This window comes from Hemicordylus capensis, chromosome 2, assembly GCF_027244095.1.
Source record: "Hemicordylus capensis ecotype Gifberg chromosome 2, rHemCap1.1.pri, whole genome shotgun sequence".
In the NCBI taxonomy this organism is placed as follows: Eukaryota; Metazoa; Chordata; class Lepidosauria; order Squamata; family Cordylidae; genus Hemicordylus; species Hemicordylus capensis.
In genome coordinates this window covers 246600832-246619346 of record NC_069658.1, presented here as the reverse complement: position 1 = coordinate 246619346, position 18515 = coordinate 246600832, and the positions used below count along the sequence as shown (strand labels likewise).

General features: G+C 45.9%; 1 protein-coding gene across 6 annotated transcripts; it reads left to right on the top strand.

The window, feature by feature from the left end:
• Window positions 1–1660: 1660 nt before the first annotated feature.
• On the top strand, window positions 1661–18013 carry LOC128342609 (zinc finger protein 397-like). 6 transcript variants are annotated; one of them, XM_053290119.1, is made up of 6 exons: window positions 1661–1695; window positions 7526–7708; window positions 12111–12904; window positions 13451–13562; window positions 14884–15012; window positions 16125–18013. In XM_053290119.1, the coding sequence occupies exons 3-6, from the start codon at window positions 12197–12199 to the stop codon at window positions 17273–17275; spliced, it is 2100 nt and encodes a 699-aa protein (XP_053146094.1). In that variant the 5' UTR covers window positions 1661–1695; window positions 7526–7708; window positions 12111–12196; the 3' UTR covers window positions 17276–18013. The 6 variants fall into 6 exon arrangements, with proteins under 6 accessions (XP_053146094.1, XP_053146093.1, XP_053146095.1 ...); XM_053290118.1 differs by lacking the exon at window positions 1661–1695 and adding an exon at window positions 1716–2054; XM_053290120.1 differs by lacking the exon at window positions 1661–1695 and adding an exon at window positions 2012–2134 and having other exon boundaries at window positions 12154–12904.
• The last annotated feature ends 502 nt before the right edge of the window (window positions 18014–18515 follow it).

Here is an 18515-nt window from a genome sequence, read left to right as displayed (position 1 = left end):
AAGTTGGGGTAAGCAGTGAGATGGCCAGATTTGCAGATGATACCAAACTCTTTCGGGCAAGGAGAGGGATCTTGGGGTCATGGTGGACAGCTCATTGAAAATGTCAACTCAATGTGCTGCAGCTGTGAAACAGGCCAATTCCATGCTAGAGATCATTAGGAAGGGGATTGAAAATCAAACTGCTATTATAATGTCCTTATACAAAACTATTTCAAGTTTTGTATAAGGATACACTTGGAGTACTGCGTACAATTGGTCAACGCATCTAAAGAAGGACATTGTAGAACTGGAAAAGGTGCAGAAGAGGGCAACCAAGATGATCAGGGTCTTACAGCACCTTTCTTATGAGGCAAGACTACAACACCTGGGGCTTTTTAGTTTAGAAAAAAGACGACTGCGAGGAGACATGATAGAGGTCTATCAAATCATGCATGGTGTGGAGAAAGTGGAGAGAGAGAAATTTCTCTCTCACAAATAACACTAGAACCGGGGGTCATCCAATGAAATGGATTGCTAGGAAACTTAGGACCAGCAAACGGAGGTACTTAATCAACTTGTGGAATTCTCTGCCACAAGATATGGTGATAGCCAACAACCTGGATGGCTTTAAGAGGGGTTTGGAACTTCAGGGAGGAGAGGTCTATCAATGGCTACTAGTTGGAAGGCTATAGGCCACCTCTAGCCTGAATACCAATTGCAGGGGAGTAACAGCAGGAGAGAGGGCATGCCCTCAACTCCTGCCTGTAGGCTCCCAGTGGCATCTGGTCCATGGGCCTGACCCAGCAGGGCTGTTCTTATGAGTTGCTCTTAAAATGCACAGGAGCAGGGCCAAGTGTAAATGGGGGTAATTCCAGGTGCTTGTAGATATGCTTGGTAGCTGCTCTGCCTCATCCATATTCAAGGGGAGACCATGCAATATGGAAATCGTACCAAATACAAGGGAAAATGGGATTCCTAATAAAAGTGAAAAACCTGACGGGGGTGGGTGGGGACGAAACCTTCATCTTCAAACCTATGGTTTCCTTCATATAGAAACGAAATAAAATCTTGGCTGACATCCTGATTAAATTACTCAACCGAAGTCCCACTGAAATTAACTGGACAAGTTAGTAATGACTAAACTATTAGTAAAACTAATAACTCAATGGGTTAATTAATTAACCCACTGAGTTATTTAATTAATTCAGTAGAAGTCACATTAAAATTAATGGGACAAGTTAGTCATAACCTGTCATGACAAGTTAGTAAAAGGATCAGTTAGTCATAACTTGTCATGACTAACTTGTCCTATTTATTTCAATGGGACTCCCGTGATTCAGTAATTTAGTCAGAAATGGTCAGCCACTATATGTAGGGTTGCCAGTGCCAACCAGGATTGGCCTGAAGTCTCCCGGAATATCGGCATCCATCTCCAGCTGACTCTCGAAAGCAATCCTGGAGTTTTAATGTGAAAAATATCGGGGGAAGGCGAAGAAAGAATCTTCAGCATTGGCAAGCCTCTCTGTAACTTCCTGTTTTCAGGCTGTGTCTGTCTTCCTGCGGCGAACTACATTTCCCACGATCCTTTGAGCGGTGGCACCCAGCAGCTCCCCTAAATAAGGACTGCAGTCGTAACAGCTGAGCATCAATGGCGTTTATTTATTTCCTAAGAAAGGCAACTAGCATGAAACTGAAAAGCGTTCAGCAGGGGTGTAGGTAGGGACGAGTGGGCCCGTGTTCAAATTAATGCATAGTTGGGGGATGAGACTCCCAAGCCTAGAGATGAGGAAGGGGAGGCAGAAGGCGGGCGATCAAGCAGCCAGCCAGCCAGCCAACCAGCCACGCTCCACCGACTCACACCAGACTGAACCTGCATATTCAGCAAGTCCTCTCTTCTGAGAGAGCGGTGCACAAAGGGTTAAGCAGCAAGGGCTAGAGATTCCTAGCAAGGCCCCAACCCTGATCCAAGGTGGGGGTGGGGGCAGGATGTGATCTGGGGCATCCCCTTCCTGGCTTGGCTCCTCCCCCAGAATCTGCCTTTTGAACATGCATGCCTAATTAGCCTCCCCAGAGAGGTTGGGGGAAAGGGCTCTCCACGCGCGTGGTGCTGATCTGTGCTGGGGGCAGGAGGAAGGCGTGTGGCTGGAGGGGCCGGGTGAGTCGCGGGCGGGGGCGCGATCCGAGGGCAGCAGCACTTCCAGAGAGGAGAGGCGCAAGAAGAGGCGGGTCCGGACTGTAGGAAAGTGGGGAGGCAGAGGGGCTGGGAGGAGGAGCAGCGCGTCGGGGTCGGAGGCAGGAAGGGAGGCGGCTGGTGGGCGTCGTGGGGGGAGCTGCTTCCTGGAAGCTCCACTCCAGGACGTTGAGGGCTCCTGGCAGCAGCTCCTCGGGGATGGCGGGGCTGCCTCCCAAGCAGGAGACCCCCAAGTGGGGAGGGAGACGGTCCTAAAAGGCCCATTCAAGCATCCCCAAAGGGTTTTGCTGGGAATGTGGATGGATGGAGATGAGGGGGCTGCCAACTCTTACCAAAGCGATTCCTGGAGACCTCCCCTCCCCGCCCCCCCGCCCCAATATTGCACATACACACGCTATCTTGTTCACAACATCCAGCCATACAGAGGTCTCCAGATTGCTTTTCCAGAGTGCCCTGGAGACGGATGCCGATCGCTGGAGACTCCAGGCCACTCCTGGAGGCTTGGCAACCCCAGGACCCCTATATAATTATCTCTTGTGTAATTATTTCTCTAGATGTGCGAGGCGGGCGGAAATGCATGCGTGGGGCGGGGGCAGGCCCGGGCCCAGGCTTCGTCGCGGGTAGAATGGGGAGGGGGAGGTGCAGAAGAAGAGGGCGGCGGGGAGAGGCGGCTGGGCCACCAGGAAGAGGTGGGCAGCGGAGCCGGGCCACTGAAAATAAATCACCCGAGATGTGGTTCCTTTTCACTGCATTCAGCCCATCAAGGGGATCCTGAATGTGGTTTTCATCCCATTCTGGCTCTGTATATTGTTTTCCTTAGTTGTTTATTTTAAATGCCAATATTTCTCTTGCTACCACAATCTCTGCTCTTCTGCTGCTTTTTCCACTCACTCCCCTCCTATTTATTTGTTTATTTGTTTGTTTGTTTGTTTGTTTGTTTGTTTGTTTATTTACTTACTTAACTTGTCTACCGCCCAAACTTTCGTGTCTGGGCGGTTAACAATGACATAAAAACAATTAAAACAAATACAAAAAGTTAAAACAGTTTAACAGTTTTAAAACAGCATAAAATTAAAACCTACAAATTAAAAAAGCTGAAAAAGCTTGGGTGAAGAAATGGGTCTTCAGATGTTTTTTTAAAATAGTCAGAGATGGGGAGGATCGTATCTCAGCAGGGAGCACATTCCACAATCTCGGGGCAGCAATAGAGAAGGCCCGACTCCGTGGAGACACCAAAAGATTTGGCGGTAACTGGAGAGTTGGCGGTAACTGGAGACGGACTTCCTCAAGTGACCTCAGTGGGCGGTCCTAAGCCGTTTAGGGCTTTATAAGTTATAACTAGCGCTTTGTATTCTGCCCGGAAATCTATTGGCAGCCAGTGTAGCTCCATCAACAAGGGAGTAATGTGTTCTCTCCAAGATGACCTGGAGACCAACCTGGCTGCCTCATTCTGAACCAACTGAAGTTTCCGAACTACATACAAAGGCAGCCCCACCTAGAGCACATTACAGAAGTCCATTCTGGAGGTTACCAACAAATGTACCACTGTTTTGAGGTCATTGATCTCAAGAAACAGACGCAGCTGACGTATCAGCCGAAGCTGATAGAAAGCACCCCTGGCCACCGCCTCAGCCTGAGAAACCAGGGAGATGTGTGGATCCAGAAGTAGTAGTTTAGTTTAGTAAAACTTTATTTTGGTCATAGACCAGCAATGGATCCAGAAGTACTCCCAGACTGCAAAACTGTTCCTTTTGGGGAAGTGTGACCCCATCTAGGACAGGCCGGTCAAAATAGTCTCTGGAGTTCTGACCAGAGAACTTTAATAAATCTCTGCAATTTCTCTGCTCCAATATCCTTGCCTTTTACCTTGCAATGTAGATTGTAAAGTCCACTGTATTTGTCTCCCGAGTACTGTACAGCACCTAGCACATAGGGGCAGAGGAAAATCCTCATGTACGGAATCCAGCCTTTAACACCTCTGGCTGATATTCTGACTAAATTACCCAATGGAAATTCCATTGAAATTAATAGGGCTATGACTCCGCCGTGACTAACTTGTCCTATTAACTTCACTGGGATTTCTCTTGAATAATTTAATCAGGATGTTAGTCTCTGTAATTTTAACCATGATGTGGCTCTGTATTTTTTCCCTTAGCGATTCATTTTAAATGCAGCTATCTTCCCTTCACAGCTCTCCTGCTGCCCATCCGACTTCTGCTCACTCGTTTTGAGAACATAAGAGCAGTCTTTGCTGGATCAGGCCTAAGCCCTAGCTAGTCCAGCATCCTGTTTCCCACCATGGCCCACCAGATGCCTCTTAAGAAACCCACAGGCAAGAGCTGAGGTGGGGGCATGCCCTCTCTTCTGCTGTTGCTCCCCTGCAACTGGTATTTGGAGGCATCTTGCCTTTGAGGTTGGAGGCGGCCTGTAGCCACCAGACTAATAGCCACTGATAGACCTGTCCTCCAGGAATTTGTCTAAGCCTCTTTTTAAAGCCATCCAAACAAGTGGTCATCACCACATCCCGTGACAGAGAATTCCATAGTTTAATTATGTGCTGTTTGAAAAAGTACTTCCTTTTTTTGGTCCTAATCGTTAGGGATATGTCAAATACATATTTAATTATAGAAGTATGGACCTGCAACAAAATGTTACAGTATATCCCTCATGTGCATGTGTTACCATGAGCCTGTGCCTGAGCATGGTGAATGTTTTTGACACCTTTCAGAAACAGAAGAGGATGTGACAATCTGAGGGAGTCCTGAAATATCTTCAAGCGGAAATATTTCCTACACTTCTTGCTCAAGCCCCCTTCTCGCCTTCTTGCCACTGAGTTCCATTAGCTTTGTCTAACTGCTTGACTGTTAACTGGCCTCATAGTCTGTAAACATTCCATCCCATTGACTAATGTGGGGGTAAGTTTTGGGAGAGAGTTGGTCTCTTTAGGTCTTTTTTTCTTCAAATTTTTGTGAAATTGATATACCTTCAGGTTATCCCGAGTCTGCTGGTGCCTGCAAGTATTCCAGTTATGTGTCCATGAGGATCATAATTTTTTCAGCACTTTCAGAAATAGATATATTTATATTTATATTTCGGTATGATCCCCATATATCTTGGTATGCTTGCCATCGCTCATTGACGTCATCTGGAGAGGTAGGTTTCCAGTTAGCACCGGTACGTCTGGTGGCGACTCGGAACCGGGCCTTTTCTGTAGCTGCTCCTGGTCTGTGGAATGCACTCCCGGCAGATATCCACAGTTTAGGCTCGCTGTCAGCCTTTAAGAGAGCCCCCCAAACTTATTTGTTTGGCCTGGCCTTCCAAGGCTTGTAAACAGCTTGTTGCTGTTTTTAAAAAGTATTTTAATTGGTTTTAAATGGTTTTAATTGTTTTTGAATTGTTTTAATATTGTTTTTAGCATTATGTTTTTAATTGTGTGTTTTTATGTTTCTAAAGTTGTTGTATACCGCCCAGAGCCTCTGGATGGACCGGTTTATAAATGTAATAATAAATAATAAATAAATATAAGAGAGATCTAAAACATTTATTCCCTGTACCTTCATGTAGCCTCATAGCAGCTTACAATTCTAACAGTATCAAACCAATACAAGATTACGACAAGATATATTTACTCACCCCCATGTATTGTACAGCACCAAGCACAGGGGTGGGGTCTAAGAAAACTCTTTGAATATGAAAAAGCAAGGGAGGTCTGAGAATGTTGTCAAAATGCTAGTGTGGTAAAAGTAAATATGATACAAACATTTGTACAGATATTTATATATGACTTTTCAACAACAAAAAATCTGAAAGCAATTTACATAGAAAAAGTTGGTTCCCTGTCCCAAAAGCGAACAACCTAAAAATAAACACAAGGTAGCCTTGACAAGGTAGCCGTTTCCCCCCTCCGGCACTCCATTTTTCAGTGAAATTTTCGGGGCAGCAGTGTTCCTGCTGCCCCAGCCTCCTTGTTGAACAGTAAAAGCAGAAGTAACTTCCGCGCATGCGCTCGCTGCTGACGCGCATGCACACAACACAAGGGGGCGGGGGCAGCAGGGAGGAACACTGCCGCCCCGAAAATTTCACTGAAAAATGGAGCGCCAGAGGGGGAAAAGCAGTGGGAGGGGTAAGTACAACCCCCCCGCCCTTAAAGTGAGACCAACCCCCGGCGTCGGACCGCCGGTCCGGGCCATTTGTGAACCAGTTTGCAGGCCTCTAACATGGCCTGCGGACGGGTTTGTGCACATCCCTAAAGGATAGTGAGAATGGTAGACAAAAAGCCAAGGTCAACTTCCAAAGAGATACAAGCTGAACTCCAAGGTCAAGGTCCATCAAAAGCACCATCCGTAGCTTTTTGAATGACAGTGGGCTCAATGGAAGAGGACCCTAGAGGATTCCACTGTTGAAAGAAAAACATTAAAAAAGCCAAACTGGAATCTGCTAAAATGCATATTGACAAGCCACAATGCTTCTGGGAGAATGTCCTTTGGACAGATGAGACAAAACTGGAGCTTTTTGGCAAGTTACATCAGTTCTATGTCCACAGACGAAAAAATGAAACTTTCAAAGAAAAGAACACCATGCCTACTGTGAAACATGGAGGAGGCTCGCTGCTTTACTGCGTCTGGCACGGGGTGCCTTGAGTCTGTGCAGGGAACAATGAAATTTCAAGACTATCAAGACATTCTGGAGCGAAATGTACTGCCCAGTGTCAGAAAGCTCTGTCTCAGTTGCAGGTCATGGATCCTCCAATAGGATAATGACCCAAAACACACAGCTAAAAGCATCCAAAAATGGCTAAGGACAAGACATTGGACTATTCTGAAGTGGCCTTCTATGAGCCCTGATTTGAATCCTATCGAACATCTATGGAAAGAACTGAAACATGCAGTCTGGAGAAGGCACCCTTCAAACCTGATACAGGTGGAGCAGTTTGCTTAGGAAGAGTGGGCCAAACAACCTGTTGACAGGTGCAGAAGTCTCATTGAGAGCTACAGGAATCACTTGTTTGCAGTGATTGCCTCTAAAGGTTGTGCAACAAAATATTAGGTTAAAGGTCCCATCATTTTTGTCCATGCCATTTTCACTTGTGTTATTATTTGAAATATTCCATTGCATCAAAACTCTAAAGCAAAGTGATTTTTGTTAAATGCAGAATAAACAATGATGGGTGCGATTTACTTTTGTCAGTTTCAAGTTATTTCAGAGACAATTGTGGGTTCTTCTTTTTTGTGGAGGGGTACCAACACATTTGTCCACATGTGTATGTCAGAATATGCACTTTTTGAACACCACTCGTATGCGTTTCTGTAGCATTGTAGAGAAGTGTGCTTCAACTGGTAATCTATCCTGTTCCAGGCAGAGGCTTTGACGGAGCTGCGTTCCAGCTGAAGCAGGTCTGAGTGAAGGCAAAAGTCTTGGTCGGGGATTTAGCCCTTGGACAACTCGGAGAGAAAACAAGAGTTAGGGAAAGGGCTTAGAACCTCAGACAGCTCCGAGGAGAGGCAGGAGAGACTGAGCTGGAGCCTAACACCAGAAGAGGTAGGATATTGCTCCAGCAAAGATCTGTCGTGTACTGGGGGTCTATCTAGGTTGCTGGTTGGTAAGAGTGCTTGTCCACACTAGTGACAGGAATTGCCAGTTGTTGTTGACTACAGCTCCCAGCATCTCCCAGCTATAATGGCCTTTGGCTGTGGTTCAGTGTTCCCTCTAAGGCGTGCACACACAATTTTTTAAATGTCCACTCAGTTTTTTAGAACCCACTCAAGATGCCCCACTCTGAATGCATGTGTGCTCACACTGCCTTGATTCTGCTGTCCAGAAAAAAACTCATTCCACACACAGATGAAAAAAATTAGAGGGAACACTGTGGGCCTATGGGAGTTGTAGTCAACAGCAACAGGGAATCCCTGTTACAGACAACACTGGTCCCCGTCCTTTCTCTGGAAGGAACCTTGTGCCGTTTTTCAGACATGCCTCCAGCAGTGTTGGGTGGACTCAAGTCTCCCAAGTTGGAGGAAGAAGGCAAAGTCCTATTTTTGGACCATGCAGGGGCACTGGATTCAACTCCTAGGTTCTCTTGGTGTAGTGGGTTCTGGCAAAGCCGGGTGTGTGTGTGTGTCCAAGATTGTGGGAACCTCCCGGTCTTGTCCCCCAAGTCTTTCGCCTTTTCTCCTGATGGCAGAGGGGGACAGACTCTGCTCCTTGGAACATCATAGGCCAGAAATATTATACCTATAAGAACAGACCTCCTGGATCAGGCCCAAGGCTCATAGTCCAGCATCCTGTTTCACACAGTGGCCCACCAAATGATGCTGGAAGCCACAGGCAGGAGTTGAGGGCATGCACTCCCTCCTGCTGTTATTCCCCTGCAACTGGTACTCAGAGGCATCCTGCCATTGAGGCTGCAGGTGGCCTATAGCCCTCCGACTAGACCTCTCCTCCATGAAGTTATCCAAACCCCTCTTAAAGCCATCTAGGTTGTACCTTTGATGAAGGCAGAGAAAATAGTGGCTTGCCTGGCCCTCCCCCAACATCATTTCATAACTGTTCAGCACCCTGCTGAAGAAGTAGTTCCAAAACTCTAATACATGTTATTCCCAAGAAGGTCTCATGTTGGACTAGGACTGGGGAGACCCAAGTTCAAATCCCTGTTCAGCCATTAAACTCACCGGATGACTCTGACTCACCTAATGACTCTTATCTCTCAACTTAACCTACCTCACAGGGTTGCTGTGAGGACAAACATAACCCTGTACACCACTCTGGGCTGGGCTCCTCAGAGGAAGCCTAACAAATAAATGTCGGCAGTTACCATTGGCTCACCTGGTGGCTACTCAGGGAGGGGGCCTTTTCCATCGCTGCCCTGAGGCTTTGGGATGTGCTCCTTGTGGAAATAAGAGCCTCCCCATCTCTGACAACTTTGAAAAGGCAGTTAAGACACATCTGTTCACCCAGGCTTTTAATTAGACTTACAGTTTTTAACATTGTGTTACATTTTAAATGATTTTAATGTTTGTTTGTTTTTTCCAAATTCAATTTTTATTAATTTTAACAACCGTAATATTATCATTCATTACAAATACACACAAAAAAGGTGGACTTCCCGCTCACATTTCTTCGTGGATCATCAACTATAAAATTTACCCTTGCTATAATAATAATTCAAAACATAAATTCAAACCCTTACAAACATAATTAATCTAACCAACCTGCGATTTTTACTAAATTTCAAACCCTGCTGTCAGGTCCATAGTAGGAAAATAATTCTTTAGATACAACAAAAATGGTTTCCAATTTTCTTTAAAACATTCCAAGTTTTGATCTCTTAATAGTGCTGTAAGTTTTGCCATCTCCGCATATTCCAAATTTTTTATCAGCCAGTCTTCTTTTGAAGGCAGTTCACTGGTCTTCCATTTCTGTGCATATATAATTCTAGCCGCTGTAGAGGCATACATAAAAAATGTTAAATTAGTTGTAGAAATTGCACCTTGTGTTATTCCCAGCGGCATACATAAAAAATGTTAAATTAGTTGTAGAAATTGCACCTTGTGTTATTCCCAGCAGTAAGGATTCTGGCTTCTTAGGAAATGTCATTTTAAATATTTTCTTTAATTCATTATATATCATATCCCAATAGGCTTTAGCCTTCCCACAGGTCCACCACATATGAAAGAATGTGCCTTCAAAATGTCCACACTTCCAGCATTTGTTTGAAACATTTTTATACATTAATGCCAATTTTTTTGGTGTCAGATACCATCTATACATCATTTTATAATAGTTTTCTTTTATAGCATAACATGCAGTAAATTTTAAATCATTTCCCCATAACTTTTCCCAGGCTGCCATTTCTATATTACGCCCCACATCTTGAGCCCACTTTATCATAGTCGTTTTAACCACTTCCTCTCTTGTCTCCTCCAAAAGCAACAGTTTATACATTTTAGATACTAATTTTTCATCATTTTGACATAATTCCTTCTCAAAATTTGAAGTCTGGTCCTCAAATCCGACTTTAAGGTCTTTCTTATACATCTCATTTAACTGATAATAGTGAAACCAATCTCTAACCAAATCTTGTATTTCAGTTAAGCTTTTTAACTTACAATCCTTTTCCTGAAAATGTAACAAATCCCTATAGGTACCCCAGCACATTTGCATATTTACTTCTTTACGTGATAAGGCTTCAATCGGAGATACCCATAACGGAGTTTTAGGTTCAAACCAATTTTTGTATTTTAACCACACCCTCATTAAACTCCTTCTCACATAGTGGTTCAAAAAATCTTTATGTATTTTACTTTTTTCATACCACAAATACGCATGCCATCCAAACCTTCTGTCAAATCCTTCCAAATCAAGAATTCTAGGGTTTCTTAGCGTTATCCATTCTTTTAACCATGTCAAACAAACAGCATCAAAATATAACCTTAAGTCTGGCAAGGTAAGACCACCTCTTTCCTTTGCATCTGTTAGATTCTTAAAATTAATTCTTGGTTTTTTCCCCTGCCAAACAAACTTAGTTATGTCCTTCTGCCACTGCTTAAAACAAGTTAAAGTGTTAATTATGGGAATAGTCTGAAAGAGAAACAACATTTTAGGCAAGACATTCATTTTCACCACTGAAATTCTTCCCATTAAAGATAAATTCATTTTAGACCATCTTTGTAGATCAATTTTCACTGAATTCCATATTTTGACATAATTATTTATAAACAACAAGGAGTTGTGATTTGATAACCAGACCCCCAAATATTTAACTTTCTTCTCCACTTTCAACTCACTTATTTCAGAGAATCTGCCTTTAGCTTTCTGATCCATATTTTTAGTAAAAACCTTAGTCTTGGTCTTATTTATATAGAATCCAGCCAGCTGACCAAATTGATTTTAATGTTTTAATATTTTAATTTTGTTTTAATTTGTGCTGTTTTAATGTAAACCACCTAGAGACATAGGTTTTGGGCGGTACATAAACATGTATACATACATAAAATGTAAAAATAAATAAATATTTTTGTGGAATCTTAATTTAAAAAATGCTATTAATAGTTCCATCTCCTCAATTTGCACAGTTTCACTGTGGGGGGTTGTTGTTTTTTGTTACTGCACTTAATTAATGGTGACTGATATTTAATGGAATTATCAACAACTGGATATTTTGCTAAACTACTACCTGCATGGTCACAGAATTTCAGACAGTAGAACCAACAGCCCCGTTCATACATTATGTTCAACTCACATAACCTATGGGAAAAACACAAGTTCAAATGCACACATGATTTGCATGAGGGATTCCATAGGGCAGGGGCCACCACTGAAAAGGCCCCATCCTGCACAGTCATCAACTGAACCTTAGATGGAGGAAGTATCTTCTTCCAGACTGAGCCCCAGGGTCTCTACTGAGGCAGAGATCTGGTGCCTCAGAGATCTGGCACGTGCAGGGGTGGGTGTGGGTGAGGGGCACAGACCTCAGCTAGCTGCAAGGGGGTCAGGAACTGTGTTCCCTGTAACAGGGATTCCCAGATATTACTAAGAACACCCTTGCTAGATCAGGCCCAAAGACAATCTGTTTTCCACAGTGCCTCTGGGAGATCCCAGGAAAGAGATGGAGGCATGCCCTCTTTCTAGATGTTGCTCCCCTGCAGCTGATATTCAGAAGCATCCCCAGCTGAAAGGGACTTTGGTTGGGGATTACTGGAGTTGGAGTCAACATCTGGGTATCCTTGTTATTGGGAACACTGGTCAGGAGTCTCAGATAGTTCCAAGCAGGAACACAAGAGAGCTGCAGGAACTTTGGTTCTTCATATATATAACTATAACTATATAACTATCTATATCTATATCTATCTATCTATATATCAGTATATAACTAAATAGCAAAAACAGCAGGAATAGGCTAGCTATTTACTTGTGTTTGTTCTTTTCCCCTCTGTTCCCCAAGGAAAAGCACATCGCACCAGTTACATCATTGTCATTTCTTCTAGAGTTCTTGGTGCTGCCGTGTTATCTTTGTGAGGTCACACAACAATGAAAATGGAGGAGCAAGACCCCATCGCCCTTACCTTAGGGGAGGGATCAGGCAGAACAGGAGAAACCCCTCATCTTATTCAGGTTCAGAGTACTGGGGAAGAGGTTAAACAGGAATCAGATGAAGGGACGCTTCCACACTGGGACCCACAATGGCAGGAGTTCCTGGAATCCTCTCACGCCGGCTGGGGAGCCCCGCAGTTACCAGAGGAACCTGCCCCATGGAATGACACTACCACTTTCCTGGCCTCCTTTGAGCAAGTGGCCGAAGCCTGTCAGTGGCCCAGAGAAGTGTGGGCAACCCGACTCCTGCCAGCCCTCAGTGGAGAAGCCGAGCAGGCCTTTAGCAGGCTGGATGCTGAAGACAGAGAGGATTATGGGAAGGTGAAGGCAGCCATCTTGCAAGGAGACACCATGAGAAGGGAGAAGCAACGTCAACACTTCCGGCGTTTCTGCTACCAAGAGGCCGAGGGGCCCAGAGGGGCTTACAGGAGACTGCAAGAACTTTGCCATGGGTGGCTGAAGGTCGAGAGACACTCCAAGGAGCAGATCCTGGAGCTGCTGATCCTGGAGCAATTCCTGGCCATCCTGCCCCCGGAGATCCAGAGCTGGGTGAGGGAACATGGCCCAGAGACCTGTTCCCAGGCAGTAACCCTGGCTGAAGATTTCCTACTGAGACAGCGAACGGCCGAGAGACAGGAAAACCAGGTGGGACTGCTTCACAATGTTGTTCCTGTGCGGGACAGAGGAATCAGCCCTCGACTGAGTCAGGCCTTTGATCCATCTGTTTCAGTATTGTCTACTACACCACAGTGACTGGTAGCAGTTCTCCAGGGTTTCAGGCAGGAGTCTCCCTAGCATTGCCTGGAGATGCCTGGGAGTGAACCATGCTGAATAGTTGCTGCCAGTTAGTGTAGATCACACTGAGCTAGATGGACCAAGGCTCTGATTCAGTAAAAGGCAATACATTCATTGGGACCATCCATAGCTCAATGGTAGAGCACAGACAGAACATCCCAGGTTCCAGCTCTGCTTAGGGTTAAGAAAATATCTTCCATGAAATCCTGGATTGCTGATGCCAGTCAGTCTACACTCCTGCCTGAAACTCTGGAGAGCTGCTGCCCTTCAGTGTAGTACTGAGGCAGTGGCGGGGAGACAGCCAGGCTCTTCCTTCTTGCTGTCCCATTCCCTGTTGCTCCCCCAGCAGCCCTGTCCCTCCCTGCTGAAAGAAAGCCCTCTTCGTTGCCATTCCAGGCCCTGCCGTTATCGGCTGCCCCACCCTCTGAGCAAGAGCAGACTCCAGAGCGTGAATCCAGGAGGAGGTGGCTGCGTGGGGAGCCCAAGCAGGAGGGTGAAGAAGGAAATGGTGAGTCCCTCGTGTTATCCAGACCTGCTCAACTTAGGCCCTCCCGCTGTTTTTGAACTACAACTCCCATCATCCCCAGCCACAATGGCCGAGAGCCAGGGATTATGGGAATTGTAGGCCAACATCTGCAGGAGGGCCGAAGTTGAGCAGCCCTGTAAATTTATCCCCGTATTGTAGGTGGGGGGAGGCAAGAATGGTTTACTAAAGACCACCCAGCAAGTTCATGTTGCTACCCCGATCTAGTAAGGCAGCAGCAAAGAAATGGCTGTCGATCCAGCAAAGGCTGGCTGCAAATAAAGCGGGGATGTCAAAGCCAGGACATCCCCCCTTCTCCCTGGAGCTCAGGCTGGCCTTGATTCCAAGCAGGTGCCTCAGTCGGCCTAACCCTCTTCCTGAAGAGGCCCATTAGGATGGAAGTCCGAGCATTGGGAGGGAAACACTTTGCCTCCCGTGTTGGAATTCGCAGGCAGTAGCCCAGCATTGCCTCTTCTTTTGGGGTCCCGGGAGCAGTGGAGGGCATTCTAGGGAGGGGACAGGAGCCATTTTTGGTGGTGAAGGGGCACTGGGTCCGAGGAGAGGCTACAGTTGATGGCTGCTCAGGGTCTGTTTGATCCAGGAGATTTCTTTGCAGCCTGGGGGTCTTGGCTCCCGGAGGTCCTCCAAGTGGTCTTCTCCAGGCTGGAATTCGGGGGTCTTAAAATTCTCTCCAAAGGTAAGAATTACATTGTTGGGTCAGACTCAAAAGGGCAGGGGAAAGGACCCAAAGGAGCAGGGACCTAGAGCTTTTACCCTAGGAAGAAAGGCTAAGCAGAGAACTATAAAAACTAAAGAGGTTTGGCATTGTCCCGACAGCATTGGCCAAGGCGGGAAGAAAAGCACTTTTACAAAGCATATTGCCAAGGCGGGAAGAAAAGCCCTCGGAGCCTGTGCATATTATTTATTATTATTATTATTATTATTAAATTGATTTATTAATAGGCTCCCATATAATACGAATATGATAAATATTTATAGGATCACTTTCCCTGCCTCCAACCTAGCTTTGAACTCACACTCGACCAAAAATCAGGGGTGCACACAGCTCCCAAAGCTGTTTGTCCTGCCTAGTTAATGTTCACAATGACACCTGTCTGCAGTGTGCAAGCAGAGCAGGTAAGGGAGAGGTGCATGGGTTTAGGCTGACCCAGCAAACCATAGTTTCTTAGGTCAACTAAACCAGCCCTTTGTCTTGATCTCCTTGTATTCCTTTTTACTTCCTTTTCTTCCCTCCAAGATTTCTTCTCTACTTGGAACAAGGATCCTCTCTTTTTCTCTCCCATAGAAACTGAAAGCATAAGAGAAACTGTGGTGGAGAACTTCCTGCTGGAAGGCCTTCCTTCAGAAGAAGCATTGGAAAGTTCACTAGGAGGATTCCGAGAGAATATTTCCATCCTGACGGAGCTGGCTGAGAGTGAGTACGATATGATATGATTAGACAAATATTTATATACTGCTTTTCAACAAAAGTTCCCAAAGTGGTTTACATAGATAAATAAAAATAAATAAGTAAATCAATAAATAAAATGGCTTCCTGTCCCCAAACACCTCACAGTCTAAAAAAGAAACATCAGTATGCTTAGGTGAAGCTGCCTTAGACCGAGTCAGACTCGTGGTCCGCCTCGGGCAGCACTGTCTACATTGTCTGGCAGCACCTCTCCTGGGTTTCAGGTAGGGGCCTTTCCCAGCTCTTCCATACAAAACAGGTGCTCCACCCATGAGCTATGGATGCTCCTGATGAACATATTAAGCTGCCCTCTACTGAGTCAGACCATTGGTCCATCTAGCTCAGTATTGTCTACACTGACTGGCAGCAGCTCTCCAGGGTTTCAGAAAGTAGCCTTTCTTAGGGGTGTGCACGAACGGTTCGATAGCGAACTGGTCCACTGTCAGTCAGGCTGTTTTGATTGTGAACCGGACCAGCCTTCAGGAAAGACTGAGATCGAACCGGATCCAGCCCGGTTCATGGCAGTATTTGTTGGTTTGAACGGCTATGTGTATGTAACAAGTTGCTTGTGATAAAGGGGATAAAGCAGTTTCTTGTAATAAAGGGGTCGATAAAGCTTAGGTGGCCAGTGAGGGTTTGTGCAGAAGGGGCAGTGAGAGCAAAGCACCTTTAAGATAAATGAGACAGTGCTGGCAGCTTACTGGAAGCAGCATCCGCGGTGTTGCTCTCCACAGCAGCCCGGCCATCAGCCTAGCTGTGGGCCCGGCACTCACTCACATTTCCTCCTCTCATGCCAAGACCTTAACATTTACTCTTAAAGGTTTCTCGCTCTTGCCACCTACCACCAGGGCCGCCTGCCCTCACCAGCCACCCTAAGCTTTATCCCTTATATTACAAGCAACGTTTTATGCACATAGCCGCTCGAACTGGTGAACCGGTTAGTCCAAGTTTGGACTGAACCATGGAAAACGGTCCACGCACCCCCCTAGTTTTTCTTTCCTAGCCCTATCAGCTTCTCTCACCCTTATTATTATTTCAAATTTCATGGTCAAATGAACAATTGCCCTTTATGCCTGCAGGGTTTGTGTGTGAGCATGAGGATGAGGCAGAACCCTGTGAGATTTCTGCAGAAAGAACTGATGATCCAGAAGTGGAGGAGGACTCCAGGAATCCAAATGGACCCAAGACACAGCAGGAAAAAACAGCAGAAGCAAAGGAGAACAGGGGGAATGCATGGGTTGTTTGCCAGGTCAAAAGTTGTCATGAAACTCCAAGCCAACAGAAAATACAGACGCCAAAGAGAAATTGCCAGGGGTCCGGGAAAGGCTTTGCATCTACAGCAGGGCTAAGGAAACATCAGAGAGTCCACACAGGAGAAAAACATTACCACTGCGTGGAGTGTGGCAAGAGCTTCCACACAAGCACCCAGCTCACATTGCACCAGAAGATCCACATGAGGGAGAAGCCGTACAAATGCCTGGAGTGTGACAAGAGGTTCATCAGCAAACCGGCCCTTATTTCACATCAGAGTATCCACGAAGGCAAAAAGCCCTACAGATGCACCAAGTGTCGCAAGAGCTTCAGCTCAAGCACGTGCTTGATTGAGCATCGGTGCACGCACACTGACGTGAAGCCGTACATGTGCCTGGAGTGCAGCAAGACCTTCAGGCGGAAAGACCATCTCGTTCTGCATCAAAGAATCCACACGGGGGAGAAACCTTACCACTGCCTGGAGTGTGGCAAGAGCTTCCGCACAAGCACCCAGTTCACGTTCCACCGGAGGATCCACACGGGGGAGAAGCCCTACAAATGCCTGGAGTGTGACAAGAGGTTCATCAGCAGAAAGGAACTTATTTCTCATCAGAGAATCCACGAAAACAAAAAGCCCTACAGATGCTCCAAGTGTCACAAGAGCTTCAGCTCAAGAGCGTGCTTGATTGAGCATCAACGTGCGCACACCGTGAGGCCGTACGTGTGCCTGGAGTGCGGCAAGACCTTTAGGCGGGGAGACCATCTCGTTCTGCACCAAAGAATCCACACGGGGGAGAAACCGTATCAGTGCCTGGAGTGTGGCAAGTGCTTCAGGCAGGCCTCCAACCTCACTTTGCATCAAAGAATCCACACAGGAGAGAAGCCCTATCAATGCCCGAAGTGCGAGAAGAACTTCAGCAGCAAATCAAGCCTCACTTTTCATGTCAGAATTTGCCCCAAGGCAAAACGCTATAAATAATTGGAGTGTGGAAAGGACTGTATGCAGGCATTCACCTACAGAATAGATATATCACACAAAGAAAGCTTTTTGCTGGTCAATGACCGAATAAACTTATAACTAACAAAGAAAGCTTTGCCCATGCACAGAAGAACTACCCTGTTTATGCAAATGTGAGACAGGAGGGCAGTTCACAGGACCATCAACTGGGCAGGAGATGAGTCTTACCCAATTTTGGGAGCTGGGCATGCTCCTGTTTTGTGATCATTGTTTGATACAAACAAGTTAGGTGATGAGGAGTAGAGGTTTTTCCATCACATCTCTAGTGAGGAGCTTGATTTTCTGTCAAGCCCCAGCTGAGTAGGAGAAATGGCCTTGTGGTTACAAGCATGAATTGTCCCCCGTGCTAAGCAGGATCTGCCCTGGTTTGCATTTGAATGGAAGATTATATGAGAGCACTCTAGCTTATTCCCTTAAGGGGATGGGGCAACTCTAGGAAGAGCAGAAGGTCCCAATTTCCTTCCCTGGCAGCATCTCCAAGATAGGGCTGAGAGAGACACCTGTCTTCAGCCTTGGAGAAGCCACTGCAAGTCTCTGTAGACAAGACTGAGCTAGATGGACCAATAGTCTGACTCGGTATGAGGCGGCTTCCTTTGTTCCTGTGTCTTGTTCGGAAGCCGGGGATAGAATCTGTGTACGGCAGCGGTTCCCAACCAGGGTTCCTCCAGATGTTGCTGAACTACAACTCCCAGCATCCCCATCTACAATTTAATGTTGCTGGGGATACTGGGAGTTGTCGTTCAGCAACATCTAGAGGAACCCTGGTTGGGAACCACTGGGGAGTACATGTCCGTCTTCTCCAGCTTGGGCGTGATAGACGATCAAGCTCCCAGCTACCTAGCCTTGTTTTTATCTAACACACAACTGCAAAATGGAAGTTCGCCCTGCTTCCAAAACTGCTTCTCCTACCCAGTTGTGTGAACTGACTCTAGGTTTTTTTCAAGTTCTTCAATGTTAGAAATCAGGGTTGTCTTAAATTGAGAGACCGCATCCTTTTGGGTAAATACAGGTAACACCTGTATTTAAGCTCTATTTTTAAAGGGGGGCTTCTCAGAGTCATCTTCTATTTGGGTAGTTACGGTATCACGGACCGTATATTAGCCAGCAAAGAATCTATGCATCAGGGAACCTGTATAGATGCTTGTATTGTAGTATATTTGTGATGAAGCCAGGCCTGACCAAAGAACTGGGGGATCATACA

Excerpts from the sequence above, each read along its gene's own strand:
- LOC128342609 (XM_053290119.1), top strand. The coding sequence starts at position 12,197 with ATGAAAATGGAGGAGCAAGACCCCATCGCCCTTACCTTAGGGGAGGGA. Across the intron at positions 12,905-13,450 it reads CCGAGAGACAGGAAAACCAG|GCCCTGCCGTTATCGGCTGC; the intron begins GTGGGACTGCTT and ends TTGCCATTCCAG. Across the intron at positions 15,013-16,124 it reads CCTGACGGAGCTGGCTGAGA|GGTTTGTGTGTGAGCATGAG; the intron begins GTGAGTACGATA and ends TTATGCCTGCAG.